Source organism: Triticum urartu, chromosome 3A (genome assembly GCF_056163025.1).
Source record: "Triticum urartu cultivar PI428250 chromosome 3A, HENAU_Tu73, whole genome shotgun sequence".
Classification (NCBI taxonomy): Eukaryota; Viridiplantae; Streptophyta; class Magnoliopsida; order Poales; family Poaceae; genus Triticum; species Triticum urartu.
In genome coordinates this window covers 200,234,536-200,254,492 of record NC_141875.1, presented here as the reverse complement: position 1 = coordinate 200,254,492, position 19,957 = coordinate 200,234,536, and the positions used below count along the sequence as shown (strand labels likewise).

The following is a 19,957-nucleotide window of genomic DNA, read 5'->3' as shown; positions in this document are numbered from 1 at the left end:
CACCATATCTTATAAAGTGCGGTTACGACGTTCGGACACACCATTACGTTGTGGTGTTCCAGGTGGCGTGAGTTGCGAAACTATTCCGCATTGTTTCAAATGAAGTCCAAACACATAACTCAAATATTCACCTCCACAATCAGATCGTAGAAACTTGATTTTCTTGTTACCATGATTTTCCACTTCACTCTGAAATTCTTTGAAATTTTCAAATGGTTCAGACTTATGTTTCATTAAGTAGATATACCCATATCTGCTCAAATCATCTGTGAAGTGAGAAAATAACGATATCTGCCGCGAGCTTCAATGTTCATTAGACCACATACATCAATATCTATGATTTCCAGTAACTCTGTTGCTTGCTCCATTGTTCTGGAGAATGGAGTTTTAGTCATCTTGCCCATGAGGCATGGTTTGCAAGTGCCAAGTGATTCATACTCAAGTGATTCCAGAAGTCCATCAGAATGGAGTTTCTTCACGCGCTTTACACCAATATGACCTAAAAGGCAGGGCCACAAATAAGTTGCACTATCATTATCAACTCTGCATGTTTTGGCTTCAATACTATGAACATGTGTATCACTACTATCAAGATTTAGTAAATATAGACCACTCATCAAGGGTGCATGACCCTAAAAGATATTACTCATATAAATAGAACAACCATTATTCTCTGATTTAAATGAATAACCGTCTCGCATCAAACAAGGTCGAAATATAATGTTCATGCTCAACGCTGGCACCAAATAACAATTATTTAGGTCTAAAACTAATCCTGAAGGTAGATGTAGAGGTAGCGTGCCGACGACGATCACATCGACTTTGGAACCATTTCCCACGTGCATCGTCACCTCGTCCTTAGCCAATCTTCGCTTAATCCTTAGCCCCTGTTTCGAGTTGCAAATGTTAGCAACTAAACCAGTATCAAATACCCAAGCACTACTGTGAGCATTAGTAAGGTACACATCAATAACATGTATATCAAATATACCTTTCACTTTGCCATCCTTCTTCTCCGCCAAATACTTGGGGCAGTTTCGCTTCCAGTGACTACTTCCTTTGCAGTAGAAGCACTCAGTCTCAGGCTTAGGTCCAGACTTGGGTTTCTTCACTTGAGCAGCAAGTGGCTTGCTATTCTTCTTGAAGTCCCCCTTCTTCCCTTTTCCTTTTTTCTTGAAACTGGTGGTTTTGTTGACCATCAACACTTGATGATCCTTCTTGATTTCTACCTCCACAGACTTTAGTATTGTGAAGAGCTCAGGAATCGTATTATCCATCCCTTGCATATTATAGTTCATCATGAAGCTTTTGTAGCTTGGTGGCAGTGATTGAAGAACTCTGTCAATGACACTATCATCAGGAAGATTAACTCCTAGTTGAGTCAAGTGGTTGTGGTACCCAGACATTCTAAGTATATGTTCACTGACAGAACTGCTCTCCTTCATCTTGCAGCTGTAGAACTTATTGGAGACTTCATATCTCTCAATCCGGGCATTTGCTTGAAATATTAACTTCAACTCCTGGAACATCTCATATGCTCCATGATGTTCGAAACATCGCTGAAGTCTCGGTTCTAAGCCGTAAAGCATGACACACTGAACTATTGAGTAGTCATTAGCTTTGCTCTGTCAGGTGTTCACAACATCTGGCGTTGCTCCTGCAGCGGGTTTGTCACCTAGCGGTGCTTCTAGGATGTAATTCTTCTGTGCAGCAATGAGGATAATCCTCAAGTTACGGACCCAGTCCGTGTAGTTGCTACCATCATCTCTCAACTTAGCTTTCTCTAGGAACACATTAAAATTCAACGGAACAACAGCACAAGCCATCTATCTACAACAACATAGACATGCAAAATACTATCAGGTACTAAGTTCAACATAAATTAAAGTTCAATTAATCAAATTACTTAAGAACTCCCACTAAGATAGACATATCTCTAATCATCTAAGTGATCACGTGATCCACATCAACTAAACCATGTCCGATCATCACGTGAGATGGAGTAGTTTTCAATGGTGAATGTCACTATGTTAATCATATCTACTATATGATTCACGCTTGACCTTTTGGTCTCAGTGTTCCGAGGCCATATCTGCATATGCTAGGCTCGTCAAGTTTAACCCGAGCATTCTGCGTGTGCAAAACTGGCTTGCACCCGTTGTATGAACGTAGAGCTTATCACACCCGATCATCACGTGGTGTCTCGGCACGACGAATTGTAGCAACGGTGCATACTCAGGGAGAACACTTATACCTTGAAATTTAGTGAGAGATCATCTTATAATGCTACCGTCGATCTAAGCAAAATAAGATGCATAAAGGATAAACATCACATGCAATCAATACAAGTGATATGATATGTTCATCATCATCTTGTGCCTTTGATCTCCATCTCCAAAGCACCGTCATGATCACCATCGTCATCGGCGCGACACCTTGATCTCCATCATAGCATCGTTGTCGTCTCGCCAACTATTTCTTCTACGACTATCGCTACCGCTTAGTGATAAAGTAAAGCAATTACATGGTGATTGCATTTCATACAATAAAGCGACAACCATATGGCTCCTGCCAGTTGCCGATAACTCCGTTACAAAACATGATCATCTCATACAATAAAATTTAGCATCATGTCTTGACCATATCACATCACAACATGCCCTGCAAAAAGAAGTTAGACATCCTCTACTTTGTTGTTGTAAGTTTTACGTGGCTGCTATGGGCTGAGCAAGAACCGTTCTTACCTACACATCAAAAACCACAATGCGGTATAGTGATTGCTTTTTGGTCTTCAGAAAGAACCATGTTCATTGAATCCGATTCAACTAAAGTTGGAGAAACTGACTCCCACCAGCCACCTGTGTGCGAAGCACGTCGGTAGAACCAGTCTCACGTAAGCATACGCGTAATGTCGGTCTGGGCCGCTTCATCCAACAATACCACCGAATCAAGAACCAAATAGTGACGGCAAGCAATATGTATATACCCACGCCCACAATTCCTTTGTGTTCTACTCGTGCATATAACATCTACGCATAAACCTGGCTCGGATGCCACTGTTGGGGAACGTAGTAATTTCAAAAAAATTAGTACGCACACGCAAGATCATGGTGATGCATAGAAACGAGAGGGGAGAGAGTTGTCTACGTACCCTCGTAGACTGTAAACGGAAGCGTTATGACAACATGGTTGATCTAGTCATACGTCTTCACGATCGACCGATCCTCGTACCGAACGTATGACACCTCCGCGATCTGCACACGTTCAGCTCGGTGACGTCCCACGAACTCACGATCCAGTAGAGCTTCGAGGGAGAGCTTCATTAGCACGACAACATGATGATGGTGATGATGAAGTTACGGGAGCAGGGCTTCGCCTAAACACTGTAACGATATGACCGAGGTGGAATATGGTGGAGGGGGGCACCGCACACGGCTTGGAACAATCAACTTGTGTGTCCTAGGGTGCCCCCTGCCCCCGTATATAAAGTAGCAAGGGGGGAGGCCGGCCGTCCCTAGTGGCGCCCGAGGAGAGGAGGAATCCTCCTCCTAGTAGGAGTTGGATTCGTCCTTTCCTAGTCCTACTAGGAAGGGGAAAGGGGGAAGGAAAGAGAGGGAGAGGGAAAGAGGGGCCGCCCCCTCCCCTAGTCCTATTCGGACTCCCCTTGGGGGGGGCACCTCTTGGGCTGCTGCCCTCTCTCTCCCCTAAGGCCCACTAAGGCCCAATACTTCCCCGGGGGGTTCCGGTAACCCCTCCAGCACTCCGGTTTTCTCCGAAATCACCCGAAACACTTCCGGTGTCCGAATATAGCCGTCCAATATATCGATCTATATGTCTCGACCATTTCGAGACTCCTCGTCATGTCCGTGATCATATCCGAGACTCCGAACTATCTTCGGTACATCAAAACACATAAACTCATAATACCGATCGTCACCGAATGTTAAGCGTGCGGACCCTACGGGTTCGAGAACTATGTAGACATGACCGAGACACGTCTCCGGTTAATAACCAATAGGGGAACATAGATGCTCATATTGGCTCCTACATATTCTACGAAGATCTTTATCGGTCAAACCGCATAACAACATACATTGTTCCCTTTGTTATCGGTATGTTACTTGCCCGAGATTCGATCGTTGGTATCTCAATACCTACTTCAATCTCATTACCGGAAAGTCTCTTTACTCATTCCGTAATTGTTGGGGATATTACTACTGGACGTAAACTGGCCAGGAGTAGCCGGATTAACTCCAAGAAGATCAGAAGCCCATGAAGACGTAAGGATGGTGGCGCTTTACGAAGGCCCATGGCCCAAAGGCGAATTAAGGCCTGTAAATGTAAACCAACTTTCTCATGTAACTTGCATTGTAATATAGGAAGGATAGAGACCGAGCCGGACACGTTTATGATCCGGCCTCGGGACTCTGTAAACCGGCGGGCGTCAACCTGTGTATATAAAGGGATGACCCGACAACGATTTAAGGAGAACGGACAACAACTCGAGAGCCAGGAAAAGCGGTTTCGCTCCCTGGTTATCGAAACCCTAGTAATACCAACACAACTAGACGTAGGCTTATAGCTTCATCGAAAGGGCCAAACTAATATAAAACCCGTCGTGTCCCTTGTCCGATTTAACCCCTTTAAGCTAACCCGTAGCGATGACTCCACGACTAAGTCCTTTCACATGGACATCTGCCATGACAAACCCACGACAGTTGGCGCCCACCATGGGGTTGTCGCACGACGGTTTCGAGTTCTTGAAGGGCAGCTTCGAAGGACTCAAGGGGTACGCTGTGGGCCGGATGATGAAGAGTTGTCATGGCAAGCTCTACATAGACGATGCGGGATGGGGTCGTGAGGCCGGTTCAATTGAATACGGATATCGGGTCCCCTTTGGCAGAATTCACATCTTCATCGGCAAGATCGGTGAACCGGGCCCTGAGCCGGACACCTACACCGACATCATCGAGACGGCTCAGCGTGCAAGCCCTACCCCGGTTCAGCCCCCACCAAGGCATGTTTTCGTAGGTGTCATCCATGTAGCGGAATATGAGGATGGACCAGCATCTGATGGGGAAGCCATTGTCCATTCTGATGACGAGTCTTCAACCGAAGAGACCGAGTCGCTGTATCAGCTGCAGGACGGCCGAATTAGTGGGAGTTCCAATGGCAACAGTATTCCAAACCCCCTCAATCTGCCAAACCGGGTCACGGTCTTCATGGCCGGTACACAGCCGGCGCAACACTCTTCTACCGCCGCGGCGATGTTCTCTAGTTCAGCAACAACAACACCAGCAGGAGCAGGGGGCTCTGCGCTGCCTCCCGCTCAGGTTTTGTCTGATTTGTTTGATGCTTTGGCAACATTGATGGCCGTGGAGGTGGATGCTGCAGCCCGAGATTAGCACAATACGGAGATTGCAAAGGTGAAGGATCAAACAATCAGGCTAAAGCGGACCTGGCAGCAGAGAACGCCAGGATGGCTACAGAACGGGCTGAGTTGGAAGCTCAGGCCTACCGGCTTAGGTTGGACCAGAACGCCTCAAATGAGGTCATGAGAAGGAGATACCGGCCGCACCTCCCACCGGGTTATGAGCTAACAAATCTCTTCAACACGCCAGGAGCCAGAACCAGTAACCAGCCAGTGGTAACCCGGACGGAGGCGCCGGGAACCGGAGCGCCGGTTCAACCGCGCGCGATGAACCCGCCTTGTCAGAACAACATTGTGCTGCAGTATGTTACGACGCCCCCGGGGCATTACTCAAACCCGTTGGATAACATTGTGGCCGCCGCCTCACGATTGGCAGCCCTCCCAACTGACGGTGAGTCACCAGTGGCAATTGAGACACGACAGGCTAGAGAGCTCCTTCAAACAGCTTTGAACCAGCAGCAGGCTTATTCACATAGTCGCGAGAGGATTCATTCCACTACCCGTCCGAGCCGGAGCTACAACAGGCACGTTGAGGATGAACCGGCTGTATCAAGCAGTGCATGTCACCGTAACTCACCGCGAGGACACAACCCGGCAGGTGCTGGTGCTAATGCGCAGGATGTGGTGGATCAAGGTCGTGCACGTCAAGAAGCTGAGTTAGCAGCTCTGCACGCCGCTCGTCAACCTAATCCGATTCGCCCTACCACCTCAGTGGAGCCCGACGTGGTCTTCAATTCTTTAGGGGTGCCGTGTCTTACCCCCGCTTTGCGTAATGTGCGACTGCCCAAGGATTTTAAGGGCCCTCGTAAGGTGCCCAATTACACCGCCGATGTACAACCGGAGTCATGGGTGGAGAGTTATGAGATGGCGATGGAGATGATGGACGTGGATGAAGTGGTTTGTGCTAAATACTTCGCCATGATGTTGGAAGGGACTGCTTGTGCTTGGTTAAAAAGCTTACCAGCTAACTCTGTCGGATCATGGGCCGAGTTAAAACACCGGTTTATCTAGAATTTTAAAGATACTTGTAAGCAGCCTCTGTCGATTGTGGACCTGGCCACTTGTGTTCAAGAGGATGGGGAGTCCACAACCCATTGGGTGAAGCGAGTCTCAGCTATTCTGCATTCGTCGGATCGCATCAACGCAGATACATCATTATTAACGTTGGAGGGCAATTGCCGGTTTATACCATTAAAACTAAAGTTAGGAAGGCTCAAACGTCACTGCAATGACATGTCAACGCTTATGGCCGCTTTGGTTAAATATGCCGATTCAGATAGTACCAAAGACCCAGACTCAGAGGAGGACAAACCAGGGAAAGGGAAGAAGAACGGCAACACCAAGGGATAGCAGCATAACCCAGCAGGTCATGGGAACAATGGTAAGCGCAAAGCAAACAATAGTTTGGACTTTGTGGATAACACCAATGCTCAGGACAATGGTCAGCATCGTAATGGCAAACATCCCTAGAGGGGCGGAGGGTCAGGCCCCAATCTGGAGCGCCTGTTAAATCAACCTTGTCCAAAGCATGGATCGAAGGAGAGGCCAGCTTCACATCTTTGGAAAGATTGTTACATCATGCGAGAGTTCAAGAACTCCAATATGTTTCAGTACGACAATGGCCCGCCCGGTGGTTCAGGAGGTGGTTTGCATGGGCCGGGTTATGGAGGCAACAGCTTCGGTTCAGGATTTCAAGGCAATCAAACCAAACATAGCAATCAAGGAACCATGGCAATCAGGGAGGTTATAACCATCAGGGGAATCAGCAGCAGCAGTCGGGTTATCAAAGCAATCCGAAGCAGTTGAATAGTGGGTAGTATCATGTCTTCACCACTAGCTTGTGCAAGCGTGATCATAAGCTTCACAAGAGGGCCGTGAACTCTGTTGAACTGGCAGTGCCTCAGTATTTACGCTGGTCTGAGAAACCAATTTTATGGAGTCGTGAGGATCACCCACCCCGGGTTGATAATCCGGGTCATCTGGCCTTAGTGGTGGCACCTCAAGTTGGGGGGTATAAGTTCACCAAAGTGCTCATGGATGGTGGAAGTAGTATCAACATCCTTTACTATGATACCTTCCGCCGTATGGGATTGACAAATAAGAATCTTAAACCGTCGAACACCGTTTTTCACGGTGTGGTGCCTGGTAAGTCTGCATATCCAGTGGGCAAAATAGCCCTAGAGGTGGCTTTTGGAGATGATCATGACTCAAGGTCAGAAACATTGACTTTTGAGGTGGTGAAAATCAAGAGTCCGTATCACGCCCTGTTTGGACGACCGGCTTATGCCAAGTTCATGGCGAGGCCGTGTTATGTTTATCTGCAGCTTAAGATGCCATGTCATAAGGGGACCATCACAGTACATGGGAGCAGGAAGATTGCTTTGGAATGTGAGGAAGGTGATGCGGCCTATGCTGAGTCGGTTTGTGCCACAGAAGAGCTGAAGTTTTATAAAGACAAGGTTGATCCGGCAGACATGACTTCTTTGAAAAAGCCAACTACGGAGCATGATCCGGCGTTGAAGTTTAAATCGGCCACAGACACTAAGATGGTTGATTTTGTTCCTGGCGATTCATCCAAGCAGTTCAGCATCAGCGCTAACCTGGATCCCAAATAGGAAAGCACGCTCATCGAGTTCATCTGTGAGAACTGGGACATCTTTGCATGGAAGCCTTCTGACATGCCAGGTGTACCGAGGGAACTCGCTGAGCACACACTTAATATAGATCCTAAGTTTAAACTGGTCAGGCAGTTTCTCCACCGCTTCAACGAAGAAAGGCGTAAGGCTATTGGTGAAGAGGTAGCTCGGTTGTTGGCCACAGGGTTTATCGTAGAGCTCTTTCACCCGGAGTGGCTAGCTAATCCGGTGCTAGTCCTTAAGAAAAACAACACTTGGCATATGTGTGTGGACTACACAGAGTTGAACAAGGCCTGTCTAGCTGATCCCTTTGCCCTCCCTCGTATTGATCAGATTATTGATGCTACGACAGGTTGTGACCGTTTGTGTTTTCTGGATGCTTATTCTGGTTATCATGAGATCAAAATGGCAGTTAAGGGCCAGGAGAAGACAACTTTCATAACTCCCTTTGGAGCCTTCTGCTATGTCTCTATGCCCTTTGGGCTCAAGAGTGCCCGGCGACTTAACAACGCTGTGTTCATAACTGTCTTCATAAATAGATTGGGCGCAATGTTCATGCGTATGTGGATGATATTGTGGTGAAGTCCAGGAAGGAGGAAACATTGATAGATGACTTAAGAGAAACCTTTGACAACCTCCGGGTTTATAAGATGATGCTTAATCCAGACAAATGTGTCTTTGGTGTTCCAGCAGGCAAGCTCCTGGGTTTTCTGGTGTCAAACAGGGGTATTGAGGCTAACCCGGAGAAGATTACAGCTATCACCTCTCTGGCTAAACCGGCGTGTATCAATGACGTTCAGCGTCTGGCGGGCCGAATTGGAGCTTTGAGCCGGTTTATCAGTCGTCTCGGGGAGAAGGCTATCCCTTTATATCAGATGCTAAAGAAAATGGATGACTTTGTCTGGAGTGATGCGGCATAAAGCGTTTGAGGATTTGAAGAGGCAGTTAGCTGAACCGCCTGTCCTCGCGGCTCAGGTCAATAAATAGCCTTTACTGCTATATGTGGCTGCTAATGCCCGGGCTGTTAGTGTGGCTATTGTTGTGGAGCACAAGGAGGCTGGAAAGGAGTATCCGGTTGAACGGCCGGTTTATTATATCAGTGAGGTTCTTATCGAATCAAAGTAGAGGTATCCGCATTGGTAGAAGTTGGTGTATGTGGTGTTTATGGCAAGCCGAAATCTCAAGCATTATTTTCAGGGTCATCCTATCATAGTGGTCAGTTCAGCCCCTTTGGGAGACATCATCCAAAACAGAGAGGCAACAGGTTGGATTGCCAAGTGGGATATTGAGCTTGGACCTCACGGGCTCAAGTATACACCTCGCACAACGATCAAATCTCAAGCACTCGTGGATTTCATCAACGATTGGATAGAGTTGCAGGCACCAGAAGAAAAGCCAGACAACACTTATTGGACTATTCACTTTGATGGGTCCAGGCAATTGGAAGGCTCGGGGGCTGGAGTCATATTAACTTCCCCACGAGGTGACAAATTTTGTTATGTTCTCCGCTTAATGTTCCCTTGCACTAACAATGCAGTTGAGTATGAGGCCTTACTCCACGATCTTCGGATGTCTAAGGAGATGAACTTAAGCCGGGTTAAGTGCTTCGGTGACTCGGACCTGGTGGCTCAACAGGTATCTGGCACTTGGGATTCTAAGGACCCACTCATGGCTACATATCGATGAGAGGTGGACATAGCAGCTGGTCATTTCAAGGGTTATCAAGTTGACCATATAGACTGGCGAAAGAATGAAGTGGCGGACGCTTTAAGTAGTCTAGGCTCTCAGCGTAAACCGGTGCCACCTAATGTTTTCCTCGACGTACTGCATAATCCGTCGGTCAAGATACCCACAGAGGAGGAGTTGGCTATTCCTGACCCGGAGGCTCAGTTGGTGGCGGCTTTGCATGTTATACCAGATTGGACAGTCCCGTATTTGGCCTATATGAACCGGGGCGAGTTATCGGAGGATGAAACCTTGGCCCGGCAGATAATCCGGCGATCCAAATCAATGACCATTATCAATGGGGAGTTACATCGTTACAACGTCACAGGAGCAATTCAGTGTTGTGTGTCTCCTCAAGAGGGTTGTGAGATTTTGCGAGAAATCCATGAAGGAGATTGTGGTCACCACGCCGGTTCAAAATCCTTGGTGGCTAAGGCTTTTCATCATGGCTTCTATTGGTTGACGGCTCATGCTGATGCTGAGGATTTAGTCAAAAGGTGTGACGGTTGTCAAAAATTTGCACGCCGTGCTCATGTTCCGACTCAAGAGTTGAGAATGATTCCAATTACTTGGCCGTTTGCAACTTGGGGGCTCGATATGGTTGGACCCTTTAAGAGATTCAAGGACAAAAAGACCCACCTGTTAGTGGCAGTTGACAAGTTTACCAAGTGGGTAGAAGCAGAGCCAGTCAGTAAGTGTGATGCAGCCACGGCGGTTCAATTCATCAAAAAGGTGATATTCCGGTTTGGTTTTCCACACAGTATTATAACTGATAATAGTACTAATCTGTCAAAGGGTGAGATGGAGGAATTTTTCCAACGTGAGCACATCCGGCTTGATGTAGCGTCAGTGGCTCACCCGCAGTCTAATGGTCAAGCAGAGAGGGAAAATCAAGAAATTTTGAGAGGTATCAAACCCCGGCTTATGGTTCCTTTAAAGTGGACACCGGGTTGTTGGGTGGAGGAGTTACCTTCGGTGTTATGGAGTATCAATACCACACCTAACAGATCTACGGGTTACACGCCTTTCTTCATGGTTTACGAAGCAGAGGCGGTTCTCCCTAGTGACATCCGTCATGACTCACACCGTGTGACGGCTTATGTTGAAGCTGAGAATGAGAAAGCACATCAGGACTCACTAGACCTGTTAGATGAGGAACATGATTTAGCAGCAGCGCGGTCAGCGATTTATCAACAAGATCTCTGACGTTATCATAGCCGTCGGGTTAAGACCAGAACTTTTCAAGAAGGCGATCTGGTGCTCCGGCTCATCCAGGATCAGACTGATATGCACAAGTTATCCCCACCTTGGGAAGGACCTTTTGTTGTCAGCAAAAATCTGCACAATGGGTCATACTACCTCATTGATGTTCGAGAGCACAAAGACTCACACAAATCGGAGGAGGAGACTCAGCGGCCGTGGAATATAGCTCTTCTTCGGCCTTACTATACTTGAGCCTCAGGCTCTTCTTATGTACATACTTATGACAATGTATATATTATATAATAAACCGGAGCCTCAATTAAAGCGGGGTCTCTGTTCTTTTTACATCATGTGTGGTTCCATGGGGGCTTCTACTTACAAAGCGGAGTTTTATTAACCCGGCTCATAAGGCCACACAGATAAAAAGGGAATCACTAGGGGGCTTGGTCGTATTCGAACCATAGCTACACCTCTTGATCGGTTTAACACCAAAAAGGGAAATCACTAGGGGGCTTGGTTGTGCTTACACCATTGCTACACCTTTTGATAGGCTTCAAAGCCAAAAGGAAATCATGTGGAACCAAAGAGAGGCTGTTGCATAAAGCACAACTCAAACATAGGTCACCACTGAGCATTGCTCAAATATTACTTGGGGGCTCCTTGCTTCTCAAAGAACAACGAGCTTGCACGCTTGTAGTAGGCTATCAAGTCAGGCTTGGAAGCAAGGTGTATTCACCTAAAACCCTGGGTTATCCTGCCTCTTTAAGTAAGCCACTCCGTCCAGGTAAACCTGGTATGACCCATCGAACGTTTGACAAGTCAATCTCATAGACCCTGAACTTGTCAAAGTTAAAACAGTGAATGGTTAAAGATTGAGGTCCATCTTAAAAGGCTTTGCTAAATGGTTTAACTCAGCGGCCTGGTAGCCCATGAAAAGCCTCGATTTAGGGCCTGGCAGCCCATGAAAAGCCTTGCATATTTATTTTGTCTTTGTTGTTTTTATAATCTTTCAATAAGGGATTTATGAATATTTTCTGATAAACCGGTGTTTAGTACAACCCAGCGTGACTTTCAACGCTAAGTTGTCAGTACATGATCAGTTTTTGAACCGGCAGTAAGTTGCTCCGGTCTTGTTTTGACTAGATGTCGCCAGCATTATATGAACAAATCAGCGGCTATTATAGCCCGACCTAGTTTTTATATGAACCGGCAAGAGGGCAAGGAGTCATCAACACTCCGGATTGGTGCTTTTCACCCTTACTATACAAACAGTTGGTCAGCCAACGAGGTATGTGATAGGTATCATCTATTTTTACAAATCTTGGTTATCCATCCAAGTTATGTATATATTTTTTGGGCATCATGACCCATACAGTGGTAAACCACTAGGACACTTTCAAGTTCTTATATGCAGGAACACAAATCATAATGGACTATGCATAAATAGATCCCAAAGGCAGAACAAGTTTTCAGGTATCAGGCAAAACAAACATGCTCGATGGCATGGCAGATAAAGGTGTTCATGCTATCCTATTACAAGGCGCTACAAACAACCCAAATTGAATAATTGTTTTCAAAGAGTGGAAGACTGCAACTGGTAAACCAGCCACCGGTTTAGGATTCCTCATCGGGACGGCTTTACGGTTGAGGGTCATCTTGTGCGGTCACATTCTCTTCATCCCTCCCCAGACGCTGGAAATCAACCGTTGACCAATCGATTCCGGTTAAGGCTTGAAAAAACTGCCTCTTCATGGATAAGGTTGGAGGGGTCAATGTCAGGAGCGTAAGTATGCTTACGGATTGGTGGCACAAGATCTTCAACATTATGGATCAACACGGGCTGTCTTTTTCCCTCGGCTTCATAAGCTGGTTGAAAATGAGATAGATCTGTGTCCTCCGCTAGTTTGCTTGCTATCGGTCGCATCTCCTTTCTCAGCCTTCGGAGATCATCGTTATTGAAGTCTGAGCCATTTTCTTTCAAACCAGGATACCCTTTGATGATATCTGCCGGTTCAAGATCCAGAATCCATGCCTTAGCCCGGATTAGCGCAGTTAGCGCTCCTGACCTTGTGGCTGATCTCTTCAGTTCGTTGATCCGGACAGGCATCATGGACAGCTTTTCAATAGTTTCTTTTATCAGCGATGGCGGATGCTTGTTATACGCTGTAGTGCAAATGGCTCGCTGGGATCCAGAGAACAGCTGTTCTATCAAGGTATAGGCCGCTTTAAGCTTCATCCGCATGTCAGTGCCCAGATGAGCAATGCGGGTCCCTGTCATGGTTAAAATATTAGTAAACCGGTCATTGATAAGACATTATGAATTAGACAAATTGCATGAAAGGATACTTACCAAACACATCAGAAGTCATGGCGTTAATCTACCGCTTTAAGCCGGTCAATTCTTCAACCACCGGCTTCAGGGCTGCCTCTGCGTCCTCGGCCTTTTTTTTCAAACCGGCCTTTTCTGTCTCCCAGTCTGCACACTCTTTGTTAAAGGTTTCTTTCAGCTTCTCCATAGCTGCTAAGGCATTGGCCAACTCTTCTTTGGCTTTGGAAGCCTCTGCTTGTTGAGATTTGACATTCTCTTGAAGGTCCGCGGTTTGAGCATCCTTCTTATTCAGCTCAGCCTACAAAGGTGAGATATATCATAAAGATAGGTTATGAAGTACCAAGCGTATAACAAGTTATGCACTTTGTACTTGGGGGCTAATGCCTATTTACTCTATCATCAATATATTTTTCACAAGTCTCAAGTACAATGCAAGCATTATCCTTAACACTTGGGGGCTAATGTACATCTGTTCAAAGTTGACGCATTGATTCAAGACCCGGTTTACCTTGCAAAGATAAAACCGGCCCTTGGGGGCTACACCGATGAAAACTACAGGAATACAATGATAAAGTGCCGGTTTATTTCCAAAGATCAATTGACATATGGAGGATCAGCATGCAAGGATTAAGATATTACAAAGTCCTGGTTTATGATTGCCATCATAAACCGGCCCTTGGGGGCTACTTGGGATGATACTTGTACTTTGGATTTAAGAAAGGAAAAGTGATGAAAATACCTCATAGCGTTCCTTCATCAGGTTCACCAAACCGGCTTCATAATCATGGTTTGAGTGCAGATGGTTTAGAAAACCGGAGTGGAGTTCTTGAGCGCTGAGATGGGCGTAGCTTGACAAGTCGGTGCTCCATTAGCCTTTTTCCATGGCAGCACTCTCTTCCTTGGCACTATGTTTCGCCAATATAACAGGATGGCCAGGAGAGCTGTGGCTCATACTGGCAATGATAACATCGCCTTGTTTGTCTCCAACAGTCTTTTCTGGAGTTGATGGGGTGTCAGTAGCTTTCACCGGACTAGAAGGTCTATCGTCAGCCCGGATGGGATTTGCCGGTTCATCATCAGGTACAGCAGTGTCAACTTCTGGTTGTTCATCAATATTGTGATCTTCAGGGGGTGGTTCATCAAAGGTAGCTTCAGGATTTGGATTTGGACCCTCCGGTTCAGCCGTTAGCTCTGGTTCAAGAACCACCTGGTCTTCAGGCGGATTGTTCACCCGAGACTTTTTGCTGGGTCTGGCTTTGGCTCTAAAACAGAAAAAGATGTGAAAGTTAAGCATAGTATAGAAAGTATGAAAACATCAAAAGAAGGGTTTTAAGTACTTACCCAGCTACAGTTTTGAGAGGAGGAAGTTGGGTCGCTGTTGACTCGCCAGAGGATGAAGGAGGTGTCACCTGATTATTTGAATCAGATGGATTAAGAGGTTGTCAGAAATAGCCTGCCTTGGCATAAGAATTGTCAGAAGTGGGTGAGACCTCAGATCGGCGCTTTCGAACCGGGGTGTCAGGTAAACCGACCGAAGTGACCTTTTGGCCGCTGTGCCGGGTTGTGCGGCAAGCCTCGTGCTGCTGCGTCGTCAAAATAAATGTTGGATCCAAGTGAGCAAGAGGATGAGAAAAGCTTACTTTCCAGACCGCTTGACGGATTTTTTGTGTTGGCATAGAGTATGAACCAGAGAAAGGATAATTACCTCTACATCGTCAGCTTGGCTGCCCTCCACATCCTCCTAATAAGTATCATTTTCAATGAGATGCATGAAAAGGGAACCAAGTGAATCAAGTTCTACCTCAACTTCTGGTTCATCCGGGTCATCGTCCAGTTCCATACTAATGCGTTCAGGTGCTTTCCGATTTGTGGTTTTCTTGACGGCTTTGGTTTTAGGGCGGGCAGTTTTTGCCGCTTTCTCTTGAGGTTTCTTCTTCCAAAACGGATCATCACCCTGTTTAAAAGTAAAAAGAAGAGTATTCAAGGATTGTACAGTCCAAAGATATCAAGGGTAAAGCGGAGGAACAATACTCATAGCAGGCGGTTTGTTTTGCGTGTAAAAAGGGTCTAGTCCGGTTTGGCGACAGACCACTTCCGATTCGTCCAATATCTTCTTGACGGCCTCAGTGACCTCTTCATCGGTTAGCAGAATGTTGGTATGACGTTGGGAGTCCTCTACTTCACCACTATACTCGCACATTAAGCCAGAGCGGCGACTTAACGACAAGATGCTCCAAGATATCCAACAACGGACAAATTCTACACCTATTAAACCGTTGGCCAAGAAGGCTCTCAGCTTGGCGAGTTGAGGTGCATACGAGGCCCATTCTTGAGCGCTTAGCCACTGTGGAAGTGGAAGAGTGTTGGCAAGCCGGTGGGCACGTTAACCCGGCAGATGATTCTCGTCTTCAGGGGAGGTGTCTTTATAGTAGAACCAAGTTTGATTCCACTCTTTGGGGTGACTATGCAGCTTGGCATGAGGAAATTCAACCTCTTTTCCTTTTTTAATGGAGATGCCACCAAGTTCAGTATTGGGTCCGTCTACAAATTCAGTGCGCCGGTTCAGATGGAAGAAATGCCAGAACAGCTCCACAGTTGGCTCTTCTTGGAGGTACGCTTCACAGAAAACTTGAAAGTTGCCTATATTGGATACCGAGTTGGGTCCAATATCTTGAGGGTGGAGTTGAAAGCTGGAAAGCACATCCCGAAAAAACTTTGACCCGGGCGGTTTGAAGCCACGGCCTATGTGATCAACAAACACCACTACTTCACCCTGCTTGGGAGTGGGAGGGTTCTCCGGTCCAGGAACTCAGCACCGGATCTCATTCTTTTTGGTAAGGTACCAATTTTGACGATTCCATTAAGTTGCTCCTCGGTAACCCGGGAGGAAGCCAAGTTGCAGGAATAAAACTGCTTGTCCATTGCAAGTGAAAAGATGAAAAGAAATACCGGTTTACAATTCATTCATGGTAGTGCATAAGGTGCAATGGGATAAAGAAATCCAAGTATGTAAATTTCGTAAACCGGAGGCTGCTACAATGATGAATGCCAAAGCGATAAACAGAACAAAGGTATACACATACTGCTAAACCGGAGTATGGCAACGGAGATAAATGGATTGCCGGTTTACAAGGGGACTAATGGTATGTGATAGATTGCTTTCTACAAAGGTAAACCACCTATATGATAAAGAAGATATAGATCTAAGGCAAGAACGACTAAATAAGGTAAAACAGGTTTCATAAGATTACATGGAAATTTTGGATCTACCGTAAGACAGGAAAAGCAAAAAGATTTAGACCTAAAAAGGTTGGTCCCGAAGCGGTTCACAAAGGTCCAGATTAGTTTTTATGCGCATAAGGGTTTGTTGTGATAGTAGAAGATAAGGAATGCTATAGCTGTTACACGGAATACATCAAGCTGGAGGTTTTTATCCATGGACTAAGGAGGAACAGGGAAGAACAGTGCCGGAGCTTCGATGAACTTCGATGAACAATGAAACCCTAGATAGATATCTAGAGGAGGAAAGGGAAAGACTTACAGCGGGTGTTGAAGCAGCGGAGGTACGCCGCGGCTCTCTGGTGCAACCAGGTCGATGCAGCGGCCAACAGAGAGGCGGAAGCGAAGCTCGGCGACGATGGCGGCGCTCGGGTGCAGAGGCGTCGCGCGGAGGAAGAAGAAGCAAAGAGACGGAGGGGAAAAAGGAAATGACCTGTGGCCCTATTTATAAGGTAAAGGGGGGAGGTAACAGGCGCGAGAATCAAGGGGTCGGAATATTGGATACCTAACAGGAGCGGTCGCCTCGATTGTCGGAGGCTCATTAACGAAAAGTGAGATGTACTATTTTTAAATAACAAGATGACGTCATGGCGATTTAACATGATCCCGGAGTATGACGTCACGACGGTTTACAAGATCAAGGTGAAGGTGCAAGGGTAGAATTTTTCTAAGTGTTGAAGATTGACATGAACAAGTTCAAATCAATATGGGGCCTAATGTTGGGGATATTACTACTGGACGTAAACCAGCCAGGAGTAGCCGGATTAACTCCAAGAAGATCAGAAGCCCATGAAGACGTAAGGATGGTGGCACTTTACGAAGACCCAAGGCCCAAAGCGAATTAAGACCTGTAGATGTAAACCGACTTTCTCATGTAACTTGCATTGTAAGATAGGAAGGATAGAGACCGAGCCGGACATGTTTATGATCCGGCCTCGGGACTCTGTAAACTGGCGAGCGTCAACCTGTGTATATAAAGGGACGGCCCGACAGCGGTTTAAGGAGAACGAACAACAACTCAAGAGCCAGGAAAAGCGGATTCGCTCCCTGGTTATCGAAACCCTAGTAATACCAAAACAACTAGACATAGGCTTTTACCTTCATTGAAGGGGCCGAACTAGTATAAAAGCCCCTCGTGTCCCTTGTCCGGTTTAACCTCTTTAAGCTAACCCATAGCAATGGCTCCACGAATAAGTCCTTTCACGAGGACATCTGCCGTGACAAACCCACGACAGTAATGCTACATCCCGTAACTAACTCATTAGCTACATTGCTTGTAAGGCTTATAGTGATGTAGATTGCCGATAGGGCCCAGAGATACCTCTCCGACAATCGGAGTGACAAATCCTAATCTTTATCTTTGCCAACTCAACAAACACCATCGGAGACACCTGTAGAGCACCTTTATAATCACCCTGTTACGTTGTGACGTTTGGTAGCACACAAAGTGTTCCTCCGGTATTCGAGAGTTGCATGATCTCATAGTCATAGGAACATGTATAAGTTATGGAGAAAGCAATAACAACAAACTAACGATCATCGTGCTAAGCTAACAGATGGGTCAAGTCAATCACATCATTCTCCAATGATGTGATCCCGTTAATCAAATGACAACTCATGTCTATGGTTAGGAAACATAACCATCATTGATTCACCGAGTTAGTCAAGTAGAGGCAAACTGGTGACACTCTGTTTGTCTATGTATTCACACATGTACTAAGTTTCCGGTTAATACAATTCTAGCATGAATAATAAACATTTATCATGATATAAGGAAATATAAATAACAACTTTATTATTGCCTCTAGGGCATATTTCCTTCACAATCCCCATCGACCCTTTCTATATACATAGACCTGCCTACATGTCTCCCGCACGCACATTATCTTTAGGCCTGTCTCTCACGCATTGTCTCCGTCTCTCTTCCTAATTGACGAGTATGATTCTAGCAGAGCATTATGTAGGATGCCCCTTAAATTTTGGTTGGATGAATAGTAATATCATAGATAAGGGGTTACCTTAGTCCGAGGACCTAGGGTTACAAATCCTAGCCGGCTTTGTCAGTGGACACAGAGTCCTTCACGACTCTGCTATCTTTGTCTTGTGCGACTTGTCCTCCATGGGTCTCCCTAAATGCGTCACGGGCCGACCAATGTGGCGCAGGACGGAGCCGAACCAAGGGCCTCACCTCGGCCCACCGGACCTCACACGGTAACACACCCTCTGCCCCTAAGTCTCGTTATCTTCTCACACCCACACAGACACCACACAAAAAAATTTCTCCTCGTGCCTCTATCCCCTCCCCCTTGCATATACACACTCAAGGGCATCTCTCGTCGTGACATCATATTCGTCTCTCTCTCTCTCTAGACCTATCTCAATTCTCGTGGTATCTCTCCCACACCCCCCGCCGGCCCCTCTATCCATGCCTCTCTCGAATACGTAATACACACACATACCCCTCTAGGCCCTACCAAATGCATCAACTACACATTCACACATGTTACATCACGTACCCCATTGATCAAAAAATCCCTCTCTTCACGTTTATTTCACATACAACATTCCTTTTGAATAAAGTGTGGCCAAAAAATTATTTTAGAATTTCTACATATATACAACATTACAGAGTTATATGGAGGAGTATGAACGTTAATTTGCATTGCATGGTGCCCACAATGATATTTATTCCGCAATATGAATTCTTATATTTTATACTATATATAAAGTTAGTCATGATAAATAGAAACGAAGAGCATCTCTCTCTCCATCGCATACATCCCCTCTACGCCCCTTTCACGTACGCACACAAACTATCTCCAGATCCTCTAAAAGTACGCCCTAGCACATTCACGCATGTTTCATCTTTATCTCGCGATATATAGAATGACGATCATTGTATTTGAAGCGAAAGCACGATACATACATTAGACTTCAGAATCCACTCATTATGGTCACCATTTATGTTTTGTGGTTATTATACAGTCACGTGCTCACCGTATAGCTCTGTATTTGCTCAAGACACGACTAGTTAACCATTTAAACGCTCCACGTGGCACCTCTAGTGTCGCATCACATTATCTCACTGCCATTGGACCCACCTGTCGGCGTGTATCTACTCTACTCTTATAAAAACCAGAGTTGGTGATGATGGTGTGCCTGCCATCCTGCAATATAGGCTGTCCGATTTATATCTGATGGATAGGAAGGAAACTATGGAAATTTTGCAAAAAGGTACCCACACCCCTCTCCACATTTGCAAATAAAGCCTTCCCATGTTTATCCTTTTCTCTCACAAGATAAACTACTCATACAAATGCATCTTGATGTTACATGCAACGTACGGGCATCTTG

The 19,957-nt window shown here is 46.0% G+C and overlaps 1 protein-coding gene across 1 annotated transcript in view; it reads right to left on the bottom strand.

Moving 5' to 3' along the window:
- The window catches only part of LOC147979187 (uncharacterized), a 64,452-nt gene extending 51,088 nt beyond the window's left edge, over positions 1–13,364 (bottom strand). Inside the window, exons 1-2 of the mRNA XM_087515074.1 lie at positions 13,346–13,364; positions 12,793–13,266 (exon numbers count right to left, since the gene is read on the bottom strand). Coding sequence (XP_087371200.1) covers positions 12,793–13,266; positions 13,346–13,364 — 493 coding nt within the window. The remainder of the gene's footprint in view (positions 1–12,792; positions 13,267–13,345) is intronic.
- Positions 13,365–19,957: the final 6,593 nt, after the last annotated feature.